We start from the raw sequence: 19,361 nt of genomic DNA, 5'->3' as shown, positions 1-19,361 counted from the left end.
CTCGACATTAAATCACTTGATGAAAAACTAACGAACTTCAAACAAAAATGAACACGAATTATCTCTAACACAAACAAAGACCTGGGTTCGAATTCAAACCAACCCATCGGAACACAAACACAATCATAGAAAGAAGAAAAGGAGCGGAATATGAATTCACTGAACGAAAACTAAAAGAAAAGAGAACAGAAACCTACTAGTTTGAAGTCCGGGTTCGAACGGAACCTCGACGTACTGCCTCAACATATGACTGAGCATGACCTCGAATGCATGACCTCGACGTACTTCCTGGAGATGGAGTTGGGGTGAGCAGCTGTGGCTTGGAGATGGAGGGGTCATTTTAGGACGATGGGGGTCACTGGTTGCCGACGGATTGTTTGGTTGCTTGGTGGAGCAACAGCAGACGAGGAGAGGCAGTGGCATGACAGTGGAGCTGGATCTCGACGAAGAAGGTAAAGACGGGAGGCTGGGCTGCTGGTGGTTGAAGACGGGCCGTTGGTCGACGAGCTGCCGGTAAAGCTGCACGAAGGGAGCTTGGGCGTTTGGTTTGCTGGAGGTCGACGAGGTAGCGGAAATGAAGAAGAAGAAGAAGCAACGTTTTGTCGCCGGCTTGGTGGTTGCTCAGAAGCGAGTTGGGGCTGGTTAGGGTGTTGGTCGTCGATGCAGACGAAGGAGAAAGCAGCCATGGTCGTTTGGGACGAGGGGTGAAGGGGACGATGGGGAGGGCATCCATGGACATGGTGGACGTGAGGAGGCTGTTGGTGGTCAGCTGGAGGACGATGAAGAAGGGGGGTGGTTCGCTGGTTGAAGATGAAGGAGAGGGGCGGGCAGCCATGGGAGGTGAAGGTGGATGGGTTGTTTGGGGAAGGAGAAGAAGAGGGGGAGCGGGTGTTTTTTTAGGGTTTTGGGGTAATGAAGAATGAAAAATGGGAAGGGGGGGTAACTCAGTTGGTTATGGGGTGGATCGGGTCGGATTGACCCGGTAGGGGTTTATTTGGTTTGGGCCTGGTTGATTTAAATTAAAAATTGACTTTATTGGGAGAGTAAGAGAACTACAGAATGTTACTCTTTATTGTCTATTCATTCCATCTCCTATGAGGTGTTTCAATTCCATACAGTTTTTGCTGCTTTTTAACTTAAAAAAAATAAGATGCTGAACTAATCCATAAATCATGAATAACTTTCAGTTGGCACATGCTTTTTAACATGCTCCGTGAAAGTTTGTAAATGATGGTTTAAACTATATATAATTGCATATTTTTTTGTTGTAATTATGGAAGGCGATTCGTAGGAAAACATATTGGAAAGAAGCCGATTGCAAACTGGATTATTTCTTTAAATCAAAATAACAGCATTTGCTTATCAAATATGGAATAAGTTCCACTGAAATTCACAAGAAAAATGAATTCAAAAAGTACCAATTTCGTAGTTCAAAATTGCTATCAATAGCTATCCCATTATTCGTTTACTTTTCTGTTGAGTTCCACATCGGCTGTGGAAGGGTGATTTGACTCCTTATATAGTCTTGGTCATAACGGTTCGACATGTTTACATGGAGTTTCTTCTTATGGTAGCATTACACGACATTAAGACTTTTTTGCTCTAACATTCTAAATACAATTCATTTGATTATCCTAAAGGGACCTACATTGGAAAATAACGAAGTGGTTGGCTTTGATGAGGAAGCGGAAAAAGTGATCAAGCGTCTTGTTGAAGGATCAGGGTATCTGGATGTTGTCCCTGTTGTGGGAATGCCTGGACTTGGTAAAACCACACTGGCAAGAAAAATCTATAATGATCCTAAGATTCCATATGAATTTTTCAGTTGCATTTGGGTTTTCGTCGGACAGTCATATATAAAAAGGGACATCTTTATTAATATTTTGAAAGGGTTCACGAAACGCAATGAAGAATTCCAAGATAAAAATGAGACAGAAATAGCTGAGGAAATACGTTATCACGTGGCTAACGGAGGTAAATGTCTCGTCATCTTGGACGATGTGTGGGAGACAGGTGTTGTAGATTTTGTTAGGACAGCTTTCCCAGAAAACAAGAAAGGCCACCGAATCATGATGACCACTCGACACGTACATGTGGCTAGATCGGTAACTATCTGAAGTTTCTAGATCAGAAGGAAAGTTTCCAGCTGTTGGAAAAGAGAGCTTTTGGCGATAGCCATTGTCCTATTGAGTTAGTAGAACATGGAGAAGGCATTGTAGAAAAATGTAGTGGAGTACCACTTACAATTGTGGTAATTGCAGGAGCTTTAAGAGGCCGTACAAGCGAAATTGATTGGCGAGTAGCTAAGGAAAATGTGGGGAAACACCTAATAGAACAAGACAACCTTAAGAGATGCTTGAAGATTGTGGGACTGAGTTACAATCATTTGCCTCAAGATAGAAAGGCTTGCTTCATGTATTTTGGTGCCTTTCCTCGAGGCTTTGATATCCCTTGGAAATTGATCCGCCTCTGGATTGCTGAGGGGCTCATAATGTCTAACTTGCCAGGTAGCGAAATTGAGGAGATAGCAGATTATTATTTGATTGACTTTGCAAATAGAAATTTAATGATGGTGATTGCGAAGAGGTCTAGTGGTCAAATAAAAGCATGTCGTGTTCATGACATGTTACATGAGTTCTGCATTATGCAGGCTACTAGACTTAGTCTTTTCCAATAAGTATGACTCACACCTGGTCAAGATAGTCCTTCTATACAAAACTCAAATACTTCTCGTCGATTGTCTATTCAATCATCTGTTCCGACAAATTTTATCTCCAAAACTACAACTGAAAACCATGTTAGATCTTTCTTATGTTTTTCCTCAAAGTATAAACAAATTGACCTCTCAAATATAGATGTCCAACTCATCCCCAAAGCATTTCCACTTATCAGGGTCTTGGACATTGAATGCCTCAAATTTGTATTCCCAGGGAATTTTACCAGCTATTCCACTCGAGGTATATTGCTATCTCAGGTGATTTCAAGGAACTTTCAAAATTCTTTAGTTACTTCTGGAATTTACAAACTCTCGTGCTTAATACACCAAAGCCCACCCTTGATATAAAAGCTGACATATGGAACATGTCACGGTTGCGCCATCTGCACACCAACAAACCTGCAAAGTTTTCCACCACCTACTACCTCTACAAGTTCTTGTCTGCAAACTCTTTCTCTGGTTGCACCAGAAAGCTGCAAGGAAGATGTGCTTGCAAAGGCTAGTAATCTCAAAAAATTGAGCATTAAAGGGAATATGGCAACTTTTCTTGAAACTAGCAAGGGTGAATTCAGCAATTTTCTAGTGCTAGAGCGCCTGGAAAGTTTGACACTACTGAATGATTATTTGAGTAGAGCTCTTCACCTTCCTTCAGCATTATTTGTATATCTACCCAAACTGAAGAAGTTAACTCTATCAAAAACAAGATTTGAGTGGAACGAGGCGAATAGGTTGGGGCATCTGGAATGTCTAGAGGTCCTAAAGTTGAAAGAAAATGCTTTCACTGGGAATTCTTGGAAGATGGAGGCAGGTGGTTTTAGGAAACTCCAAGTCTTGTGGATTGAAAGGGCAGAACTCGTATCATGGGAAGCATCAAATTGTTCCTTCCCGAGGCTTAGGAACCTTGTTTTTGTCTCCTGTCTTAATCTTGCAAAGGTGCCACCGGAGCTGGCTGATTTAGAGTACCTTCAAGAGATGGTGCTGGACAACACAAGCAAAGCAGGTGATTCTGCAAAAGAAATAGAACGCAAGAGAAAAGAGAAGCAAACTCCAGAAAGCATCAAATTCAAGCTCACTATTTCTTACTGAAGCTGATTCAAAGGCCACAAAGTGAAGGTGAAAGGTTAGTCAAATTCATCTCGTGCTGGTATCATTATCTGTAGAGATTTTTCAATAAGATTGCATCTATCTCCATGCATAATGTCTTTCATTTAGTAGAATCCTGTTTTTTGTGTGTGACTATTTCTGTATTTCATTAGCTCAAGGTAATGATCCGTGGAATGATGAAAATATATGATGAACTAGTAATTTTCACTTGCATTCTGGATTGCACTTTGATCAAACATTAAATTGGGCAACAGGGCTCTGTTATAGTATAGAATTTAAGTGCCTTTATGTCAACATCGAGCATTCAGTTCTTTTTGTGTTTGTTATTGAAACATGTAAATGGTTCGACCAGATTGAGAATAGCAATATCAAATGCTGTTATTCCATCTTATAGAGACTCCTTTGGTACTCTATTTTATGGGCTACTGTGAATGATTTAGTGATTTCTTTCAAGACCACAAAGAGACTCCTTTAAGCGAAGAAACCAATCTTCTACACGTCTCCTCCTTACTTATTCTCCTCTTTGCAGGAAAGAATCAAGGCATGACGCGTTCCATATTTTGTTGCAGTCAGCTGATCTGAATACTTTTCAATGAAGAAACTTGTTTGCCTATGAAGAAACTTGTTTGTCTATTGTTTATTACAAGCATTGTTAAGTTGCAGATATTCCCTGCGTGGTTCTGGAGATTTTAAATAAATGCGCTCCACTGTCAGCTTGGAACTGTACCCTTCTCTGGGTTTCTTACATTTCGAGTTCCGGATCATGTGGAGTGTTCTCTTTCTTGTGAACTATTCCAACTTTCATGTTTTATTGTGGTTGTATTGCTTCACTTCATTCAGTATTAATTTGTTTTACTGCTAAAGCTTGGATACCAATGTATTGCTGAAAGACATGTTATTTGTTGGAGTTTTTAGCTAAAATTGTCTCTCATCTTTGAGGGTGGTCTGACTTTGTCTAAATATGTCACTGAGCATCTTTAATCCTTTAAGTTTGCTAAAGTGGAGCAGCTTTGGTCCTTCTAACAAATTCTGGCCAAAACTAAACAAAACAAAAGCTAGTAATTAAAAAAGGTAAACCCATTCCCGAGCCCCAGATACTGCAATCGCCATTGAAAAGCTTTGATTAGGAAAAAAGGCAAGAAGAAAGGCATAAGGTGAAGCTTTGATTTTCTTTGTTTATCTACTTCAGAGTTGGATTTGATTTTATAGTGCATAAAAACTTGTCTCCCCTGTGAATCATTACTTACGTTAGGCTTTATAAAAATTTCTAACATCCATCCATCTGTAAAATTTTCTTTCAATTTCTTTTACTTGTTTGATAAAATTTCCCGTTAAATTTACGAAACAGTTGTATCAACTATCGAAAAAAGTAGAATTCCTTTTTGGTCTCTAGTCAGCTAAAAATTGAAAGGGAAATTAATTGCAAGTAATATCATGAGGCCTTTCATTTTTTTTTATAAGTTAGGCACAGATTTGTAGATTTCAATGGTTTATGCAGATAAGGAGTGGCACCTACTGTCACTTTATATATTCAGAGTGAGATGAGCGTTTTTTCAAACTCTAGTTTGTCATGTTGAAAATCTAGTTTAAAATTTGTGTAAGTTGTTGAGTTCTTCTAGCTTAAGTCTTTTATTTGTTCGCCATTTCTTTTGCTTAGTCCACATGTTTACACTTAATAAGGTCTTGCAAATTCTAACATCGGAAAGATTATGATGTTTTTACTTAGCTTGCATACGTCAAGTTTCAAACGTGAAGGTTGAAATGGAGAAACTACGGGACAGACAAAAGGAGGAGGATCAAGTTGATAGCCGCCGTTAGTTTTTAGCCAGGTTCTGTTAGAAGGACTAAAGCCACTCTACCTTATCAAACTTAAAGGATTAAAGATGCTAAAAAGTATAGTTAAAGGACAAAGTCATACCTACCCACAAAGATATAGGACAATTTTGACTAAAAACTCGAAACAAATGAATCCCCTAAAACCCCCCTAAACTATCATGTTATTGTCAGTTACATACTTAAACTATCTGGTGTCCCCAAAACCCCCTTAATTATGTGCCCTTATATATTAAAAAAACCCTCGTCGATTTTTAATGAAATATGTTAGGTAACTCGCCAAAAGGCGCGTGAGAGATGAAATTATACATAAAAATGGCCCCAATTGTTCATTTCTAATGGTTAATTACTGTTATCCTCTTTAAAAAATTTAATTTTTATATTTTCCCTCTATTTTCTTTGTATTCTAGCCTTTTCTTCATTTTTTTGATCTTTCTTCTTCCTTTATTCTTATGGGTTTTATATGAATTTTTTTTCATTCTCTTGTTTCTTCTAAAATTATCTTTCTTCTTTATTTAGGTACACTTCTTACAACCAAACCCTAATTTTTTAATCCCAAATCTCGTATTAAACTATAATTCCCGGTGAAAACGAAGGTTATTGGGGAAAATCCAATATTTAATCGAAGTTTAATTAATGAAAAAATTCACGATTGAGACATGGTGTATCCATTATCGGAGGAGATAGAAGAGAATTCTTTTTTTTTTTTAACAAATGATCATGTATTTATCGCTTCATCCTCTTCCTTTGATTTTTTAACCCCCAAACATTTACCCATTTAATTATTTTATATTATTAGTTAAAATTCTTGATTAAATAGATATATCAGATTAGGCTGAGTATTAGAAGGGTGTATCACACTCACCACTAAAAATTCGACGAGGGTTTTTTAATGTATAGGTGTATATAGTTAAGGGGGGTTTGGGGGACACCAGATAGTTTAAGTAGATAACTGACAAAAACGTGATAGTTTAGGAGGGTTTTAAGGTATTCACTCTTGATTAAATCTTGCAATCATACTAGTATTTGCAAATGAAAATATCACTTAACGAAGGAAAGAGCAGTAATGTAATACCACAATTATTTCAAGGCAAAAACTCATCTCCTGTACATATAGAGCACTAATGCAATATCACAATATTGAAAATTCTGATACAAACGGTAGAATAGAATGTGAGAAAAAGACTTGTCAGAGTTTCAAATTAAGATCAGGCAATGATGGATCTGTCCTAGTTGGAGGAGCTACTGTTACAAAATTTATGTTGGAACCTTGCCCTGAATTAAACCTCTGATTGCCACCAATTCCCTCTACTTGCCTGAAGCTACCGGGCCAAAACATTTCCACTTCATCGTCTTCCACAAATACTGGCATCCCGAAATAGCCTTGTTCAAATCTCGCCCCAGCTCTACTTGGGTGTGTAGGCGTGTCTTGGTACGAGACTCGTTGGTGCATATAAGCATGAGCTTCCACGCCAAGAGATCGAAATGCAGCCCCGTGTAGGGGCAACGATGCCAAGCTAGCATACCTGTCCGATAACATTCCCATCCGCATTGCCCTCTTCGCCAAAGTCCTCTCCCTCTTATGTGCATTCTGATGTCCTCCTAAAGCCTGCGAACTGTAAAACTTGCGCCTACAGAAATTGCATGAGAAAACCCTGGATAATACTGCTGTTGGAGGATGGGGTACTACTTCATCACTCGTCTCACCATTGGCGTTCAACTCGGGATCACTGCTGTTGAAGCCAAGAGTCAAGTCAAGAGTAACAGGCATTGAATCCTGCTGAAGATTAAAAGAGTTTGTCAGGCAGGAATTGGTAGTGCTGTCCTTGGAGGGACCAGGACAAGTTTCTTGGACATATATATTTGAACCTAATTGGCAGCTGCTGACCTCGGACTCGTCTTCTGATTCCAAATTGAAATTTGGAGGCTTCATGTTGCTTGGATAAAAGTCGGTCGCGAATTTAAACTATGGTAAACAACAGCGACTATCCAATCAATGGATAGTTGCCGTTCCTTGAATCACCTGCATTGTACAATGAAGTACTATATGATGTTTCAAACGGAGAAATAATCTTGCATGCTATGAGCTTTTCTTTTCAAGATCAATTGACCAATGATTCAAATCAATTTATGAAGTAATACATTAGTCATTTCACCGGCCATTGGAAATCAACTCTCACGCTGAGCATGAAGCTACTGTTGAGGTGCGTGACCATCTCATTTAAAAGCTTAAAGCTGTTAGAGAGAGCACACTTTTATTTACTTAATTATGTCTTCAACAACTACTCGAGGAACATACACACACAATGATCAATTAAGAGCACAGAAGCCAAAAGTAGTAACATCCAATGGAAGCAGGGTTAGCCCTTCTTCCAGACTGACGATAAACTACAATCCAGCAAGAGAAACAACATTTAAATGTACAAGGGAATGGAACACAAAGTTAACAGAAAGATGGATCATTATACTAGATGCTTTTAAGTGTTGGGTGTGCGAGGTAGCTGAAAAGATTGGAAGCCTACATATAAGGTGTAGAGATCTCTTAATTAATGGTATGAGGCCTTTTGGGAAAAACTGTGCGGGCTTGACCAAAAGCTGACAAGTATCTTTAGGCTGGTTGAGCCCAACATTAAGTAGTGCCTCAACTCCGCAAGATATTTGAGCTTGACACTCAAGAAGAGCAAAGATCTCATAGAACATGCACTAGAGCCACTCACAAAATACATAAGATGTCAGACGTACAGATCAGATCACATCGATCTCATAGAACATGCACTAGAAGTTTAGAGCCGCTCATAAAATACATAAGATGTCAGACGTACAGATCACATTGCTCTCATAGAACATGCACTAGAGCCGCGCACAAAATACATAAGATGTCACACGTACAGATCACATCGATCTATTTGACTCCTAAATGTAATTTTAACCATGATTAAACAGAAGCCTAGATTTTTACAAGGTGGAATATACACTCTATTTAGATTTTCTTTAACCTTCATACCACCACTCCTCTATTCCAAGTGAGTACCTAGAGAGAGGAGAATACAACACTGAGGGTTGTAAACCAAGATAATTGCCAGATAATAGCTAAGTACTTAACTATTTGTTCCTTAAATTGCTGTTATCACTCCTCGAGCAACTATTATGTCATCAATTACGCAATACTTGAGGGCTTAATAAACAAGTATGTATTTAATAGTAGTATACACCAGAGGTGAATATACCCCCAGATATACATATATAATAGCATGTACAGCATTTCTTTGCCAGATATTGTTCATACCAAAATTGGATACATTATTAGACTAAGCTCCCAATATTCAAATTTTACCTCGTGTAACATACCTGCAAGACCTTCAGTATGAATGACACAACAGGAGTTGAATAACTAGGGAAATAATCAGATTTTTTAGGCTATACCATTCATTATTTAACGCACAAACATCTGATAATTCACATCTTTCTTTTAATGGTTATCATCATGTTGATTAATATCTTTAAGCGCAAAACTCCTTCTTAGCTTGTTTGGACTTTATCTTTCCAACTTTCTACTCAGTTCGTATTCAGTATCATTTTCTTCCATAATCATTGGAAATGACAATAAACGTTTTGTCAAACCAACAGTACTTTGCATAGATTTAAATGCTCCCTAAGATTTCCCAATTCAACTTCGAACTCTGTTGAAGGTTCTGATTTGCTTTCTCCTCTGAAGGTTATTAAGAGTAATCCATTGATCCAAAACATAACTGAGAAGGAATTATAACATAAGAATTCTCCATTCTAAAATCAGTACCAGCGCATCAAATAGAAGTACATCATTTGTTCACATATGGTAAAAGATCTACCTGCTTTCAGACTCAAAACCGAGTTTATATTGAACCTCAGACTAGTTGATATCATAGTATGACTCAAGCTCGGTTAAATCGTGTATGAAAAAAGTTACCTAGTTCAACATGATAGTGCAATGGTTATTTAATTCATATTTGAAAGATGTACAATACCTATGATGTTTCACTTTGATTGCACTTTGCGAAATGATCAGAAGAACTCCAGAGCTTCTTGAACGCCAGAGAAATTCAATCTTTTGTAAGAACCTAAGGAAGAAAAAGGCAATATCAGAAAATTTCTGCAAAAGAATGGCAACTCCATGTTCAACAGTGCTATTCTTGGGTCTTTTCTGTTAGGACAGAAAAAAGTTAGGTGTCATATGGAAGCTAGTAAAGCAACACTTGAACGATGATAAATCAGATAACAAAAGAGAAATCTACCAAAAGAGACACAAATATTTAACGTGGTTCGGTCAATTGATCTACATCCACGGTGGAGATGAGCAATCCACTATATAAAAGAAAGTACAAAATATCAAGAGAACAACTTTACGAAGAGGCAAACACAAATGACACACTAACACTTGTCCCGTAAAGTTCTCCCCCTAAACACGACTCTCAAACCCCATATGGCTACATTGTGGATGTCACTGAATGAGAAGGAAGGATCCTCAATTTATAGTAGTCCAAACATTTTCCTACAAGAAAAAGGACTAGCCAAATATGGAATAATTATATTTTCCTTCTACAAAAAGGAAAACTCAATTATAGTAAATATATTGACCTTTCCTTCAAGAAATAGGAAAACCAAATATAGTAAGAAAATCTGGACAAACACCTAACATTTTCCTCCTTTCGTTTCTAGTTTGAATATTTTAACACTTCATTTCATTTCAAGAAACTCTTGAAAAGTTGGAAAACATAGAAGAAGCAAAAGGACGCAATTATGCTAGATGTTTCTTCTTATGCTCTATTTTCATTTTTTTGGAGGGCCTACTGGAAACAGCCTCTCTATATTCATTCTCTCTATATTCACTGTAGGGGTAAGGTCTATGTATTACCTACCCTCCCCAGACCCCACTTGTGGGATTATACTGGGTTTGTTGTTGCTGTTGTTGTTTCTTCTTATGCTCAACATAAATCCTAAGAACCAAACATCAGCTGACAGACGCCATTTCCGATTAAACTATGGGATAATCAACAACATAGTAAAGAATCTAAAACCTACTATGGTTTGAACTAGAAAACTTCATAAAAGAGTTTAGCATCTCTCAGACAGTTTCACTTAGAAAATATGATAAGCTAGTTCAATTCAATTCCTTAATCCAGCTTCATTTTTACATATCCAATTTAATATGCTAATATAAAGAAAAAGAGTCCTGCGCCGAGACTCCATTGGAAACAGGCTCAGTACTTTTTCAGGGTTTGCATATACACTATATTCCCCAGACTCCGCCTCTGGGACCCAAGTGGGTTTGTTGTTGTTGTTGTAATGTAAAGCAAAATAGTCCACCAAGACCTAAACTACACCAAAAGAGCAAATTTGAAGCTACTCATAGTAGATCAAGAAAAGAAACCAGAAGCTCCAATTTTTACAAAGAGAAATTAATAACTAAAAAATCATACTCATAATAATAATAGTTATAGTAGTTGAAGCATTTCATAATCATAACCATAATAACAATAATTATAACAGCAACAATACTAACCAACAAAGCTCATGATTTTATCATCAACAAAAGGGCAACAATTTAGATGGAAATAAAGCTAGCAAGTAGCAGCTAAAGCATAAAGGCGGAGAAAAGAACAAAGAAAAGTAGAGTAGAGTACCCTTTAGTTATTTCAAGAAACTTGGAGGCTCAGAGCTTTAAAAATGACATGACAGAATTGTTCTGCTTTGTGGGTATTCTAATTTTTACTAAAAATGGTGAGGTAGAAAGAGAGATAATAAGTACTGTAAATATGAAAGAAATAGAGATAAGATCATTGGAGAGAGAGAGAGGTGCAACGTCAGATAAAAAAAGAAAGCAGACGGCAGCACACTACTTTAAAACTATAATTTTTTGGTTGTTGTTTGGTCTCTTTAGTACAATTCGACCACTGCAGATTGGAAAAGGCATTAAACAGTGACAAAGGGAAAGACACAGGAAAAAACAAACTAGTACTATTACTGTTAGAAGAGAACTCTGTGTGTGTGTAAGTCCCACCAATGACATAGAAATTGGATCCTCAAGTTAAAATGCATTTCCAAGATTCTGTTCAGATTTTTTTGTAATAATAAGTTTTATGACAAGCCTTTTCAGCCGTGTAGTTGTTGTTGTTCGCATGGAAACCCATAACTTGCCCATTCCTACCTCCATTGTCTTTTTATCTATTTTTCATATCAGTGGACCGCGGCGAATTCAGAAATTTTCGTAAAGGTGTTCAAACAGTAAACTACTGTTGGATTTTTTTAGCTTATTTTAGCTTAAAAGAGGGTGAATGAAAAATGAAAAGAAAAATAAAAATTTAATTTTTCCTTCTTGACAAAGGGACATTGTCCCATATCGGAGAAGGAAAAAACTTTTTGATGGGTATATATAATTGCCCTTCTTCTAGCTCTTAATGAGTTAAAAAGAAGGCAAGTCTCGCGCCGCAGCTCGACTTCGACTTCGATCAAATGATTGATTGATTAACTTTTTGGACCAAATTTATTTATTAATATTAAAGATTAACGTAATATTATTTAATCCAAATTAGCCGTTTTTGTAACGAAAAATTAATTTTCCTCCGTGTTTTGAATTCCCGTTTTATTTTGCGTAAATAGCCATTTACGTTATGGCCGTTTTACGTGAACAGTCATGACAAACCTTCTGAAGAGTTGCACCTCTTCGCTTAAACTCAACATATTGGCTATAAATAGCAGACCATTCCCTCAGATTTTCTTTACGAAATTCTCAATTCTCCTCCTTTTTTCTGCAGTGTTTTAACCGAAAGAAAGCAACAGTAAGTGTGATTTACTATCGATCATTGTGTTCGCTGAAATACTGGGGTTTGAAGTACCGCTACTCCAGTGTGTAATCCGTTCTATCCGTGGAGAAAATAATCCACAACCTCGGGTACTAGGAGGGGATTAAGTTCCTTAAGGAAACACTGTGAATTCAGTGGGCTCGGATTAATTTCTACTTCTTCTACATTTCTGTATTTTACAAATACAGTATACTAACACAAACTTGAAAGAAGTGAAAAAAATTCTTCGACAAAGGATGTTTAGTGTATGTTACGCACCTCTAAAACCTACTCCCTTCGTTTCAATTTAGATAGTGTAGCTTGATTTGGCACAAAGTTTAAGAGAGAAAAAAAGATTTTTTGTTGCAGAATATCATGGGCTAACTAGCACACAATCTCACACAAAGCAAATAGAGAAGAAAAATCAACACAAGGATTTAATGAAGTTTGGCTAAGCCTAATCCTCGGGGCAAAAGAAGAGAGAGTTTTTCACTATGAATGAGAAGAAAAGCACAATATAATGTATAGAATCCCCAACTACAACCCCTATATATAGATCCCAAAAGGTCCCAAACATATATGAGAAAGGTTTCCCAATTTGACAAGGACTATAGATTTTTCTTTCCCAAATCTATTAGGACAATGGGTTTTCCTAAACCTATAGGGACTATAGGTTTCCTAAAAATACAAGGAAATAATTCAAGCCACAAATAACAAATCTTCCCCTTGGCTTGAATTCTTTTCATCAACAGAAACAACGTCTCTCTACCTTGCCCTCAGCCCTTGCAAGGGCTCTATCCATTTTCGCACGCATCAACCAAGTCTAGGAAACACCTAAACTTGTTAAGAGACTCAATCTCTTTACTCATAGCACTAATCCGTCGATTTGGTTCTATACTCGGAATAGCTTCTAGATAGCTGTAACACTCAAACGCATCAACGGTCTCTGCAACTGCCAAAGCAAATCCCACTGGATTCGTATATCCAAGAAGATTCTCATCTACGTTTGCAAATCTTTGCGATCGGTAGATCACTCTCTTCTCTCTGCCTGTTGCAATGCTATATGGTTGTTGTTGCGTAGGTGCATCAACATTATCGTCTTGATCAATATTTTGCACCTCCTCAACTTCCTCTACTTTAGAACTATTGGGCTGAGCTAGTGGAGATTCAATTTCTAGCTCTATGCGGTTACTGACACCACGATCTGTTTCTGCTATTGCCTTCTCCCTCTGATTGTCCAGTGAGGCAGATTCATTGAATATTACATCCCTACTGATAATTAGCCCTGGAGTCTTTTGATCTGTGCATCACAACCTATAACCTTTCACTCCAGTTGCATACCCTAGAAATATGCACTTCTTTGCCCTCGGCTCAAGTTTTCTATCCCTCACATGAGCATAAGTAGGATAACCAAATATCCTTAAATTTGAATAATCAGCAGGCGAACCTGACCATACCTCAAAAGGAGTTTTGAACTCAATAGGTGTGGATGGAGATCTATTGACCAAATAACAAGTTGTATTGATTGCTTCAGCCCAAAAATCTTTGCTAACACATGAGTATTAAAGCATGTTTCATTCCCTATCACAAAGCGTTCTATTCATACGTTTTGCAACACTATTTTGTTGTGGTATTCCGACACAAGTGCGGTGTCTCACTATGCCCTCCCTGCTGCAGAAATTATCGAACTCAGAATTGCAAAATTCCAACCCATTGTCAGTTCGAAAACGCTTAACTTTTCTTTCTTTCTGCCTCTCAACCATCGTCTTCCATTTAACAAATGTCAAAAATGCCTCATCTTTTGTTTTCAGAAAATACACCCACACCATCCTTGAGTAATCATCAATCAAAGTCATAAAATACCTGGCACCACTCTTGGAGGGAACTCTGTTTGGACATCACAAGTCAGAGTGTATATAATCTAACTTGTCTCTGGTCTTGTGCTCGGCCTTCTTGATGAATTTTACCCTTGTCTGTTTACCAAACACACAATACTCACAAAAATTCAAAACTTGATTTTTGTATCCATTCAGCAAATTCTGCTTACTCAACAAAGACAATCCATTATCACTCATATGGCCAAGTCGCAAGTGCCACAACTGAGACTGATTCAGATCACTTTTTCCAGAAGCTACAACAGCTTCCCCTTCAACTACACTTGCCTGAAGATGATACAATTTAAAATGTAGTTTATCCTTCATGAGTACCATGGAGCCTTTACATACTTTAAGTATTCCATTCTCGGAGTGAAATTTATACCCTTGATCATCCAAAATCGAAAGAGAAATCAAATTTCTCTTTATCCGAGAAACATGCCAACACTCAATGTTTCTGATAATTCCGTCGAAGATTCTCAATTTGATGTTACCAACCCCCTCTACTAGTAATGGATTATCATCTCCCATATAGACAGTCTCACTCATTTGTTTGTAAGTTGCAAACCAATTCTTGTGTGGACACATGTGGAAAGTAGCACCAGAATCAAGAACCCAAGAATTTTGCCCATGACTAGAACTCACAGCACAAGCTTCCCCTACATAATCACTATCATCAGAATTATTGCCAGTGTCAACAATATTTGCCGAATTATCTATTTTCTGCTTCCCTCTTTTGTCCTTCAGCTTAGGACAATCTCTCTTGTAGTGACCTTGCTCCCCGCACTCCTAACAGTTTTGATTCCTTGCTCTAGACTTTGATCTTGCGGTTGACTTTTTCCTGTTAAAGTCGTTTTGTTGTGTTCTTCCTCTAATCACAAGACCCTCGCCCTCAATTCTGTTGTCTGGAAAGCTCTTTTTCAACTTTTTAGATTTTAGTGCATTATTAACATCTTCTAGTGAAATGCTATCTTTCGCATATAGCAATCATAAGATCGTGGTAAAGAACATAACACAATCAAGGCCTGATCCTCACTCTCAATGTTGATATCCACATTCTTCAGGTCCATTATAATTGAATTAAACAGGGTGAGTTTTAACAGGTGTACCTTCATTCATACGGAGATTGTATAACCTCTTTTTCAGGTAGAGGCGGTTTGTCAGCGATTTCTTAGAATACAGATCTTCTAGCTTCTTCCATGCTGTTGCTGCAGTAGTTTCTCCAGCAATTTCCCGAAGAACGCTATCTGTAACGCTCATGAAGATCGCACTCAAAGCCCTCTCATTTAGGTCTTCCTTCTTTGTCTCTTTCATATCTTCAGGAAAATCCTTATCAATTGCTTTCCACAATCCTTGTAACACCAGGGACGATTTCATCCTAATCTTCCATAGACTGAAACTAGAACCTCCGTCAAATTTCTCTACTTTGTACTTTGTTGAAGATGATGAAGACATCTTCACCCTAAATTATGTTTAGAAACCCGAACCTTGCTCTGATACCAATTGTTGCGGAATATCGTGGGTTAACTAGCACACAATCTCACACAAAGCAAATAGAGAAGAAAAATCAACACAAGGATTTAACGAGGTTCGGCTAAGCCTAATCCTAGGGGCAAAAGAAGAGAGAGTTTTCCACTATGAATGAGAAGAAAAGCACAATACAATCTATAGAATCCCCAACTACAACCCTTATATATATATCCCAAAAGGTCTCAAATATATATATGAGAAAGGTTTCTCAATTTGACAAGGACTATATGTTTTCCTTTCCCAAATCTACTAGGACAATGGGTTTTCCTAAACATATAGGGACTATGGATTTCCTAAAAATACAAGGAAATAATTCAAGCCACAAAATAACACTTTTGAAACATATGGTACTAAAAGTTTAATGGGCAAAAGTTTAGTGTGGTCACAATAGTTGTGTGGCTATAAAAGCTTTTCATTAAGGGTAAAGTGGGTAGAATGAAGAGTTTAAAGTTAAAATTGTTTATAAATATAGAAATATGTTATTCTTTTTGGAACTGACTAATAATTAAAATATGTCATCTAAATTTAAAAGGAGAGAGTAATATTTTATCTATGTATACAATATAATTTTTCTATGAATTGACCACCCTTCGGATAATGTAATTTTGCCTCTGAACGTGTAGTATTCGCTTTGAAATACTAATTAATTAGGACTCGCATCGCATAAGAAAGGAAAGAAAATGTTTTCCATTCTCATATCTCGATTACAAAACCTTTGATTAAGGACAGAGATATCTTATCCATTTTTATCACAACTTCCGGAGATTTCCTACCTCCATTGTACTTTCTTTGTTATAGTTTTGGCTTCTCTTGTATTTTTTTATTATTTTGTTTCCTCATATTTTTGTCTAAAAAGATTTTTTGGAAGCGTTGGACTGAGTAGTGGGACAATAAGTAGAAATTTGTACTGCTCCCCTCTGAAAAACTGTCCTTTTAAAAAAGTAGTACTAAAGTTTATGGTGCAGAGTTATTGATTATCTAGCTACTATCCGATAGAAAGTTTTGGTTTAGAAAGTAATTAATTGCTGTCAAAATCTAACAAAAATTAAGCAGTTTTAACTTCAGTAAATCGAATAAGATAAGTCAATTTCGAATAGTTTATTAAATTTAAATACCACCTTATTTTATGATCTCATTTAAATTTGAAATTGTTTTTTTATTTAGTTTTCTACGAGGTCTCGACTAATTCAAATATATGCTGCCTAAAGCCTATAAAAGAAAGAAGATTTCCTGCCATAATTTTTTTCTTTCTTAGAAGATTGCCTAAAATCTTCGGTGAAACAATTTTATCCATTTTACCACAATTTTCAAGGGTGGATGGTGTATGAGGCTGTCTCAGCTCCAACGTAACTTATGTGTTTGAAAGGACATGTATATTAGGTTATTGTAAAGCCGAAAGACAACATAGCACATTTAGTACCACTAGGCAAACCAGACAATAGTATGGACCACCAACCTTATTACAAAGTAGTGTGACATCTCCTCGTGATAATTATGCAATTTGTCTTCAAGAGTTGAGCTCGTATCCATTCATAGGCTCAGATATTCTCCTTTTCATAAAGTCCCATTAAACTTGTCCAGAAGAATGTATTGGTCAAAATCTGACTGCTGCGGTCGACCCAACCGAGATCTCGTCCAAGCGGCGAAATAGTGGAAGACGACATGATTTGTTCTAAACCACATACTCACAATACCCGACAAGTCAAAGAATAATACTTAGGGAAGGACGAAAGCGGACGTGGTATGAGAGTGTATTGACCCAAGAACATAGTACGAATTCGATAACTATATATAGGGAGGAAACCTTCCTAGAAAGGGGGGGCTTTTTCTCTCTTTTTCCTCTCCTTTGTAATCTTCTTAGCAGAGAAGAAAAGAACAAGTATCTCCATCGATTGATGAGAGAAGCAATGAAAAGCTTCAATAAGATTGATCGTCCCTATTTCATCTTATGTATCATTTTCTGATTCGTTTATAGATCTGGAGTTTATTATGTTTGACTAAGATTTACCTCATCATCTTCATTAATTGAGTTAATCAAAAAGGTCTCAGTATCTTTTGGTCAAACAATTTGACGTCGTCTGTGAGAATTTCTTAGTAAAAATTTCATAGTCTCCTCCAAATAAAAAACCAGAAATATGATCACCCACCGAAAAGAACGGTAAGTAAACCTCACACCGCAACCTAGATCATGATGTCATATACAAGCAAAAGTTGCAACCAACATCCTCCCCCACACGTCGGGCAACCCATGAACCAGCCAAAATGAGACTAGCCCGCACAGGACAAAGGCACAGAAAAGGAAGGGAAAGAGAGCTGAATACGGTTACCGAATTCAGAAACCATCACCCTCATCAACCATTGAAACGCCAAGCAAAGCGAGCAACACCATAGACCCACCTTCATTCACCAACCCATCGGATCGGGGTAAGGAGAATATCATCCTGGTCCACCTTCTGTTGTTTGCTCAAACAAGAACGCAAAGCGCCGCACGGGCGAGCGAGCAAGGAAACATCCCAATTGAAGAATGGGAAATTACTACCAAATATCGTCCACTTGACAAACCCAACTCCTAGGAAATGATACCCCTTGAGCGATACACCCTATCCAACACCAAGAAGTTGTCCCAAGAGAGCCTTCTTGGGGACTCAAAAACCGGGTCGACGAGGGGGAAATCCCTGAGGTCAAAGTGTAATGCGTCATCGCACCCACCAATGACATCTCCAGACCGGAAAATGAAAAGATTAGACAGGGAAACTCCAATATGTGCGTGAAACGAGTGTGAGCAGAGCATCAGCGTTTTCTGCTCTCTGACACCACACTCCCCGATGCAAATAAAACATGGCGAACTAGGACTCCCCCAAAAGATACCCAACTCTCTGAAAAATCGGGACTCGCAATGGGTTAATATTTCGACGAAAGTTCGAAATAACACCCTTAAGGCCAAAGGCCTTCGCCAAAAAGAAGAGTTCGACTTCAATCGAACAGCGACGGATTAATATTTTGACGAAAGTTCGAAATAACACCCTTAAGGCCAAGGACCTTCACCAAAAAAAGAGTTTGACCTCGATCGGACAGCGACGGGTTAATATTTCGACGAAAGTTCGAAATAACACCCTTAAGGCCAAGGGTCTTTGCCAAAGAGATGAGTTCGACCTCGATCGAACAGCGACGAGTTAATATAACGACAAAAGTTCGAAATAACACCCTTAAGGCCAAGGGCCTTCGCCAAAAAGAAGAGTTCGACTTCGATCGAACAACGACGGGTTACTATTTTGACATAAGTTCGAAATAACACCCTTAAGGCCAAGGGACTTCGCCAAAGAGATGAGTTCAACCTCGATCAAACAGCGAAGGGTTAATATTTCGACAAAAGTTCAGAATAACACCGTTAAGGCCAAGGGCCTTTGCCAAAAAGAGGAGTTTGACTTCGATCGAACAACAACGGGTTAATATTTCGACGTAAGTTAGAAATAACACCCTTAAGGC

At 37.8% G+C, this 19,361-nt stretch overlaps 2 protein-coding genes across 6 annotated transcripts; one reads left to right on the top strand and one right to left on the bottom strand.

Annotated features, from left to right (window-relative positions):
* Positions 1 to 348: 348 nt before the first annotated feature.
* LOC107802182 (putative late blight resistance protein homolog R1B-14) lies at positions 349 to 4,650 on the top strand. The gene is given in 7 exon segments (XM_075232350.1): positions 349 to 452; positions 626 to 854; positions 1,575 to 2,109; positions 2,112 to 2,918; positions 2,921 to 3,120; positions 3,122 to 3,836; positions 4,350 to 4,650. Coding segments are annotated over 6 exon segments (2,556 nt in total). The 3' UTR covers positions 3,803 to 3,836; positions 4,350 to 4,650.
* A 2,067-nt stretch (positions 4,651 to 6,717) lies between these two features.
* Positions 6,718 to 11,565, bottom strand: LOC107802184 (zinc finger protein 4-like). Of its 5 annotated transcripts, none has more exons than XM_016625638.2 (4): positions 11,314 to 11,565; positions 9,658 to 9,750; positions 7,542 to 7,676; positions 6,718 to 7,433 (listed from the first exon to the last, which is right to left on the bottom strand). In XM_016625638.2, exons 3-4 carry the CDS (start codon positions 7,584 to 7,586, stop codon positions 6,843 to 6,845), a joined length of 636 nt encoding a protein of 211 aa, XP_016481124.1. In that variant the 5' UTR covers positions 7,587 to 7,676; positions 9,658 to 9,750; positions 11,314 to 11,565; the 3' UTR covers positions 6,718 to 6,842. The 5 variants fall into 5 exon arrangements, with proteins under 5 accessions (XP_016481124.1, XP_016481125.1, XP_016481122.1 ...); XM_016625639.2 differs by having other exon boundaries at positions 6,718 to 7,430; XM_016625636.2 differs by adding an exon at positions 10,898 to 11,002 and having other exon boundaries at positions 6,718 to 7,676; positions 11,314 to 11,449.
* Between the last annotated feature and the right edge of the window lie 7,796 nt (positions 11,566 to 19,361).

Source organism: Nicotiana tabacum, chromosome 16 (genome assembly GCF_000715075.1).
Source record: "Nicotiana tabacum cultivar K326 chromosome 16, ASM71507v2, whole genome shotgun sequence".
Lineage (NCBI taxonomy): Eukaryota > Viridiplantae > Streptophyta > Magnoliopsida > Solanales > Solanaceae > Nicotiana > Nicotiana tabacum.
This window is presented reverse-complemented; position numbering and strand designations above follow the sequence as displayed.

Excerpts from the sequence above, each read along its gene's own strand:
- LOC107802184 (XM_016625635.2), bottom strand. The coding sequence starts at position 7,586 with ATGAAGCCTCCAAATTTCAATTTGGAATCAGAAGACGAGTCCGAGGTC.